Consider the following 7,597-nt stretch of genomic DNA (forward strand, 5'->3'; position numbering starts at 1 on the left):
CACACACTCACACTCAACACACTTCCTGCTTAGCAACAAAGCTGACAGTGACCCTGAGCTAGGAGTGCCAGGTGCAGATGCGGATAGACAAAGCAGGACTCGTGAGCTGGGCTGAGACGCCTATTCTCTGCTTTTCCTGCCTGCTGCAGATTGTTCAGAAGGAGGCAGAGCGGGCTGAACGGGCCAAGGAGCGGGAGAAGCGGCGAAAGGAGCAAGAAGAAGAAGAGCAAAAGGAGCGGGAGAAGGAAGCAGAGCGGGAGCGGAACCGACAGCTGGAGCGGGAGAAGCGTCGAGAGCACAGCCGGGAGAGGGACCGGGAGAGAGAGAGGGAACGAGAGCGGGACAGGGGTGATCGAGACCGAGATAGGGAAAGGGACCGGGAACGAGGCAGGGAGAGGGACCGCAGAGACACCAAGCGCCACAGCAGGAGCCGGAGTCGGAGCACACCTGTGCGGGACCGGGGTGGGCGCCGCTAGCCAAGCAGACACTGGGGAGAGCTGCAGGCATCAGCCGCCCTGCCCCGGGGGAGGAGGGCAGTTCAAGGCCACAGAGGGATAGGTACAATCTCTACCACCCTGGAACCAGGGGTCTTTCACACCATTTGCCCAGTAAGGCTGCTACTTGTCCCCACATACCAAATGAGCAGTGGCCATCTTTCCCCCCTTACCCTCCATAACCTATCTCTTGGGATTTAGCCCTCACCTCTCATTTCCCATGAAGTCTGAGAGGGAAGAGCTAGGTTAGGGAGGAATGTGGTTGGTCCAGAGGTGAGGAACAGCCAGGAGCCCCAAACCTCTTTCATTTTTCCTCCATCCTGCTCACCACCGTCTTTGGATACTCACACCCTCTTGGGAACAGTTGGGGCCAGGACTGGGTCACCTATGAGCTGAATCAGCATCTCCTGAGTCCCAGGGCCCCTGCAGTTCCCAGTCTCTTATGTCCTGCAGCCCTTGCCTCCTGCCCACCGGTTCCACTTTATATCCACCTTTTTCTTTTGTTCAATTTTTATTTTTATTTTTTTTATTATTAAATGATGTGGTCTATGGAAATAATAAAAAATCTGACTTAGTTTTAACTAGTGTGTGAGTGGCTTTCCTTGGGCAGGGCCTGGGTGAGAGCCAAAATGAAGAGGCTGGCTGGAACTAGAACCAGCATTGCTTGCATTCCATACTTGTTTAGGCAGGCGCTGCTTCCTGGAGCCGGACTTCCCCCGCACCCCCTTACCAGCCTTGGCTCAAACTACACCACAGCTGTAGGTCTAGCTCACTGGAGGGTAGAGGGTCGAAGACCCCGTGGGTCCGTTCTGGGTTTCGGGTCCTCGGCTAGAGGCACTTGGTCACCTGCTTTTCACCTTCAAGGTGCCACCCACAACTGCCACCAGGGGGCGACAGCCGCTCGCTCGGTAGGCGCCTGTAAATGGGCTTCCCAAAAGGGCTCCACTCCCCACCTTCTGTCCCCTCCCGCTGATGTCGTGCATTGGTCCCTGGGCCCAGCCCGCGGATTCCCTGGACCTTTCTGCCGTCCTGAAACGCACCCCAGCCAGCCGGTTATCGTGCCCTGTACGTGCTACCCAACTGCCGCCGTCTTGCGGTCCGGATCCATACCAGCCCCCATGGCCGGTCCGCGAGCGGGAGCCGGGCGTCTCCGCAGTAGCTCTTCATTCCCTGCTCCGCCGTGCTCTCGCCCTTCGCCCCGCTGCGGGGGGCTTGCGGGCCGTTTGGCGCTCCCGAGTGCACCCTCCCCGCTAGCTCTGGGGACCTGGCCTGCCGCCGTGGCCTGGACGTCCTCCCGCCTGAGTGCCCGGCCGGGCGCTGCGGGTGCGTCCCGGGAGGAGCGGCGCATCTGTATGCGCCCGGCGGCCTGGCAGCGCCGCCCCCGCCCCCGCCGCGCAGGCCGGGCTGGCCGGGGAGGGTCGGAGGCTGGGCTCTCCTCTCCCGCGCGGCACGGAGCCGCCTCGCTCCTCCGCAGGCGGAGCCTCCTTCCCCCGCCCCCTCCGTCTCGCTCCCTTGTTCTCGCCGGGGCCGCTCAGACCTGCAGCGGAGCCGCGGCGCCCGCTCGGATCGGCACGGGGCTGCGCCCCCGGGACCCGGCGACGGGGGCGAGCGGGGACGCTCCCCGCTGGGCTGGGCCCCTCGAAGCTGCCAGGTAAAGGCCTGCCCTGGAGCCGGGGGTCGGGGATCCGCGGAGGGGCAGCAGGGGGCCCGCAGCCTGCGGGTGTCTTCAGAGCGGTGCGCTCCGCGGCTGGGAGCCCACTGCCGGCTCCCTTCTCCCGCGCTCTACCTCTCTTCTCTTCCCTCGCACCTCCTGCCTTCTTTTTCCCATTTTACTCTCCCTTAGTGTCTTTTCACCCTGCCTTCTCTCAGCCTGTTTGCTGTCTCTGCCTCTTCCCTCTGTATCCCCCACCCTTCTCTCTCCCTGTTGCCGCCTTTCCTCATCTCCACTTGCTCTTTGCCTTTTTCTTCCTCTACCTTTCTCTCCTTTCCTGTCTTTCTCTTTTCCTTTTCCCGCTCTTATTCCCTTCTGAACCTCGTCCCTTCCAGCTATCCTGTTTCCCACTCCTCTATCCTTTTCCTTCTGAACCTCGTCCCGCCTCCCTCTCTGGTCCCCGGCTTCCCTCCGGCGTCTCTCTTCCCTCGGGAAGAAAAGGACTGTCAGGTGTGTGTCTGCTCTGGGGGAGGAGGGGTGCAGCTACAGCTACCTTCGGGGGCCCCCCCACCCCTCAGGAGGGGAGGGAGGAGACAGTAATGGTAAGGGTCCTCTCTAGCTCCCTTCCCGCAGCCCCTCCTAGACACCCAGTTTCCCAGGATGAAGTTCCGGCGGCCTGGTCTGACCCCCACAGCTGAGAGCTGCCCTGTCTGCCTATCACACGCGCAGAAGCCCCTCTACCGCCTCCCACCCATTCCCCATCCTGGTACCTATGACTCTTGTCTGCCTTTCAGACACCAGGCTACCTCCTTTGATCTCTCCTTGTGTCTCTCACTGCCATTCTGTCTCTGTCTCTGCTGGACAGCCCCTGAGTCTTGGTTTCACCCTCCATCACTGCTGTGTTTCTAGCCTCTATAAGTCTGCCTCTTCCCCTTCCCCAGTCTACCCCCAACTCTACCCCCTCTTCTTTCAGCTTTGCCCCCGCCGCCCCCACCCCCACCCCCAACTCTGCCTCATGAACCCGGTCGCCCTTCAAGGACTTCAGCTAGCAGTGTGGGCTGGGGGCAGGTTCTGGAGAGGTGGGTTCCTGCAGAGGAGGAGGGACTTTCACAGGCTCTCAAGGCTGTTTTAGGCTGCCCTCCTTATCTATCTCAGCCGGACCCTAGAAACCTGAGACCACACCATGAATCCCAACCCCTGGGTTTGTAAGGCTTTCTGGGGTAACCCCCATCTCCTCCAGCCCCCTGTTGCCCAACCTGGGGGAATAGGGACCAGATGGGGTTCCCAGCCCTCTCAGCATCCCCTCTTCTGTTTTGTACTCAGCTGCTCTACTCAGAGTTGGCCAGAGGTTTACCAGTTTGCTGGGCTGGAGGTGAATACAGGCAGAGCCTCTGTGGAGGGAAGGGTCAGACTGTCTGTTCTCTGTCTTCGTCTGGGTTCTGGGCAGTGGGTGTCTGGTTCCTTAGAGGTCTGCTCTTCAACATTTACCTCTGGGGGCGTGGGGTGGGGGGAGGGTTAAGGGTTTCCTTGACCCTGAACAGCTACCTGTCCTGCAGGTGTGGATCCATGGGATAGCCCCAACTGTGCCCTTCTGCCCCAGCCAGCTCATGCCTCAGCACCTGGGGGCAGTGAACAGAGCCCTGGCTGGAGCCCAAACATGTGGGGCCTGATGAGGCTCCTGCTGGCCTGGCTGGGTGGCTGGGGCTGCATGGGGCGCCTGGCTGCCCCAGCCCGGGCCTGGGCAGGCCCCCGGGGGGGCTCAGGACCAGCACTGCTGCGGACCCGAAGGAGCTGGGTATGGAACCAGTTCTTTGTCATCGAGGAATATGCTGGTCCAGAACCTGTCCTCATTGGCAAGGTAAGGATGAAGCCCTCCCATGGCTACCCTGACTTTCCAGGCCCTTAGGTTATGCCCTGCAACTTCATCACTTCTGCAATGACCTTGGTCCCTCAGGATTCCCAACACTCCACCCAATCCTCGACTGTGTACTCTTTAACCTTCTGTCCCTCTGTGTGAAACCCACTGCCATTTCCCCCTGACCCCTACAGCTGCACTCAGATGTGGACCGGGGTGAGGGGCGCACCAAGTACCTGCTGACCGGGGAGGGGGCAGGCACCGTATTTGTGATTGACGAGGCCACAGGCAATATCCATGTCACCAAGAGCCTGGATCGGGAGGAGAAGGCACAGTACGTGCTACTAGCGCAAGCTGTGGACCGAGCCTCCAACCGGCCCCTGGAGCCCCCATCAGAGTTCATCATCAAGGTGCAAGACATCAATGACAATCCCCCCATCTTTCCCCTCGGGCCCTACCATGCCACTGTGCCCGAGATGTCCAATGTCGGTGAGTACCCCAACTCTGAACACCCCACATCCCATCTCTTGGAGTGCCCTCTCCTCTCCTTCCCCCATTGCTTTCTGCCCCAGAACCCACCTCCTTTGATTCAGCCCCGCTCATATCTGGGTCCCCCTCATCTGCTGTTCTTCCCCACCTGGCCCTGGCCCTGCTGAGTGGGGTGCCGGGATCCCCCACAGGAACATCAGTGATCCAGGTAACTGCTCATGATGCCGATGACCCCAGCTACGGGAACAGCGCCAAGCTGGTGTACACTGTGCTGGATGGACTGCCTTTCTTCTCTGTGGACCCCCAGACTGGTGAGGCTAGAGCTCAGGAGTTGGTGGGGCAGCCGTGGGAACAGGCACCCCGTAACCCAGTGTCTCTCCCAAGGAGTCGTGCGCACCGCCATCCCCAACATGGACCGGGAGACACAGGAAGAGTTCTTGGTGGTGATTCAGGCCAAGGACATGGGCGGCCACATGGGGGGGCTGTCGGGCAGCACTACGGTGACGGTCACCCTCAGCGATGTCAATGACAACCCCCCCAAGTTCCCTCAGAGTAAGGGGCCAGTGCCGCAGCCTGAGCCATCCTTTGACCACCCCATCCCTCTGAAGAAACCTTCCCTCCCCACCCCTCCCCCAGCCAGGGCCCTGGGAGAAGGAAACACTGGGGGAGGGAGGAACGCTGGGGGCCTCTCTAAGAATGTCTCCCCTCCATCCACCCCCAAGGCCTGTACCAGTTCTCTGTGGTGGAGACAGCTGGGCCTGGTACCCTGGTGGGCCGGCTGCGAGCCCAGGACCCAGACCTAGGGGACAACGCCCTCATGGCGTACAGCATCCTGGACGGGGAGGGGTCCGAGGCCTTCAGCATCAGCACAGACACCCAGGGTCGAGATGGGCTCCTCACTGTCCGAAAGGTTAGCTTCCTGTCTGCTAAGGCTCCTGCCCACTCCTCCCTATCCTCACCACCCCAACCCCAACCCCCCCAGGATATACTTCTAACTGGTCTAGAACAGGACCATATGTTGGAACTTAAAGATCATGGTCATCGCCTCAGCTTTCAGATGAGGGGGTTTGGGGCCCAGATGGGGAGGAGTGACTGGCTCAAGACTCTTCATATAGTGAGTCTGTGATGGAGCTGGGGACACACATAGAGTTACCCACTAAATCATCTGCCCTCACCCTTGACCACCAAGGCCACTGCCCCTCTGGTGCCACCTCTCCTCTGAGGAGGGCTAAGCACTGGATGCGTGTGAGGGAGGCCTCACCTTCCGGGAGCCTGGGCCTGCCCTGGTGTCCACATATCTCAGTCACTCCACCTCCCCTCACCATAGCCCCTAGACTTTGAGACCCGTCGCTCCTATTCCTTCCGTGTGGAGGCCACCAACACACTCATCGACCCAGCCTACCTGCGGCGAGGACCTTTCAAGGACGTGGCCTCAGTGCGTGTGGCTGTGCAGGACGCCCCAGAGCCACCCGCCTTCACCCAGGCTGCCTACCACCTGGCAGTGCCTGAGAACAAGGCTCCTGGGACCCTGGTGGGCCAGGTCTCAGCCACTGACTTGGACTCCCCAGCCAGCCCGATCAGGTGAGGGGCAGGGGCAGGGTGGGGTGGGGGAGTGAGGGGAAGGTGAGCAGGCCAGAGCCAGGGCCAGGCCTGGAGAAAGGTGCCCAGTGGCAGGCTAACCCCACAGAGGATGAGCCTCCTTTACGGCAAATCACACTCGCCTCCTGGCAGAGGTCTCCCTCCCTGAAGGTCTGGGGCCAGGAGAAGGCTGGAGGACCTGGCTAAGACCTCCCCAACTCTCCACCCATCCCTCTGGGTGGACAGTAGTGGCACCTCCTGCTGGCAGTGCAAGCAGGCGTAATCTCATCTGCTGAGTGCCATTGGTCCTTGATCACTGTCACTATTGGTCACACCGTCAGTGCTTCATACTTTACCCACTTGGTGACATTTAATTCTCACAACTGCTCTTATGAAATAGGCGTTTTCATCACCGGTTGTTTTGGAGGCTAGGCCCTGAGAGGTTAAGTATCTTGCCTACGGTCGCCCAATCAGTAAGTGGCAGAGTTGGGATTCAAACCTGGACTAACTGCCTCAAGAGCCACTCTTTCCACCTCCCAGCCAGTACCCCTGTCACAGCATTGAGGGAGGAGCTGGTATCATTCCTATTTTGTATTATAGTTGAGGAAACAAGTGAAACGATTTGCCCAAGGTCACACAGCTGGTCTGAAGCAGAGCCAGGCTAGAATACAGGTCCCAGTGTTCCCCCAAACAGAGCCCAGAGTCTGAAAGACAGGCAGTGTCTCCCTCCTTCCACCTCTTTCTGTTTCTCCCCCTAACTGCCAGGAAACCCAGTCCCCCAGTTCTCAGGACAGGTGTTTAATGTTGATGACTTCCCAGGGATATTGGTCTTTTAAGAGGACCCTATATGAGTTATAGCTCTAGTTGTGTGGGAGAGGTTCTGCCCCAGGAGCTCAGGCCCTCTGCCCAGATGAGCCATGAGGCCCAGCAAGGGGAACAGAAGGGAGGGAGGGAAAGTGGGAGGAAAGCCTGCCCCCAGACTGCCCCAGCTAGGCTCTGTCTTCCCCAGATACTCCATCCTCCCCCACTCGGACCTGGAACGCTGCTTCTCTATCGAGCCTGAGGACGGCACCATCCGCACGGCAGTGCCCCTGGACCGTGAGGCTCATGTCTGGCACAACCTCACAGTGCTGGCCACAGAGCTCGGTGAGGAGTCCTGGGCTCCCAGGATGCCCAGAAGGCGAAGCCTCTGGCAGAGGGGCTGTCCTGAGCATGGGGGTGGGGAAGAGAGGTTACTGCCATTGAACCTTTATCAGTGTACTGGGTCCCCAGCCTGGATCATCAACACTAGGCAGGCCTCCTACTCCTCTACTCTCCTAGGCTGAGCTGGGCTGAGCACAGTTGGGTCTGCCTGAGCATTCATCTGACCTTAAATTCACTCCCATATCTGACTTGCCCCATCCCAAAAATAAACCTAACCTCAAATAGCTCCCGATCCCTAATGAACCTTAACCTGCACCCTAGCAGACCCTGCCCTGCCCACTCTCTGCTTCAGGCTGAAGCTGAAAATGGTGGGGGTGGGGGTGGGGG

At 59.8% G+C, this 7,597-nt stretch overlaps 2 protein-coding genes across 6 annotated transcripts in view; both read left to right on the plus strand.

Moving 5' to 3' along the window:
- The window catches only part of ACIN1 (apoptotic chromatin condensation inducer 1), an 11,759-nt gene extending 10,684 nt beyond the window's left edge, over positions 1 to 1,075 (plus strand). For both annotated transcript variants that reach the window (XM_019663117.1, XM_019663118.1), the window contains one exon: positions 150 to 1,075. In XM_019663117.1, the coding sequence (XP_019518662.1) occupies positions 150 to 476 (327 nt within the window). In that variant the 3' untranslated portion in view covers positions 477 to 1,075. The remainder of the gene's footprint in view (positions 1 to 149) is intronic.
- A 939-nt stretch (positions 1,076 to 2,014) lies between these two features.
- The window catches only part of CDH24 (cadherin 24), an 11,725-nt gene continuing 6,142 nt past the window's right edge, over positions 2,015 to 7,597 (plus strand). The window contains exons 1-9 of one of the 4 annotated variants that reach the window (XM_019663000.1): positions 2,021 to 2,145; positions 3,469 to 3,517; positions 3,687 to 4,003; positions 4,195 to 4,489; positions 4,681 to 4,800; positions 4,874 to 5,041; positions 5,212 to 5,399; positions 5,817 to 6,070; positions 7,077 to 7,213. In XM_019663000.1, coding sequence (XP_019518545.1) covers positions 3,803 to 4,003; positions 4,195 to 4,489; positions 4,681 to 4,800; positions 4,874 to 5,041; positions 5,212 to 5,399; positions 5,817 to 6,070; positions 7,077 to 7,213 — 1,363 coding nt within the window. In that variant the 5' untranslated portion in view covers positions 2,021 to 2,145; positions 3,469 to 3,517; positions 3,687 to 3,802. Of the gene's footprint in view, positions 2,146 to 3,150; positions 3,518 to 3,686; positions 4,004 to 4,194; positions 4,490 to 4,680; positions 4,801 to 4,873; positions 5,042 to 5,211; positions 5,400 to 5,816; positions 6,071 to 7,076; positions 7,214 to 7,597 lie in introns of those variants that run through there. The other 3 variants (XM_019663001.1, XM_019663002.1, XM_019662999.1) reach the window with 3 other exon arrangements.

This window comes from Hipposideros armiger, unplaced genomic scaffold (genome assembly GCF_001890085.2).
Source record: "Hipposideros armiger isolate ML-2016 unplaced genomic scaffold, ASM189008v1 scaffold_385, whole genome shotgun sequence".
Classification (NCBI taxonomy): Eukaryota; Metazoa; Chordata; class Mammalia; order Chiroptera; family Hipposideridae; genus Hipposideros; species Hipposideros armiger.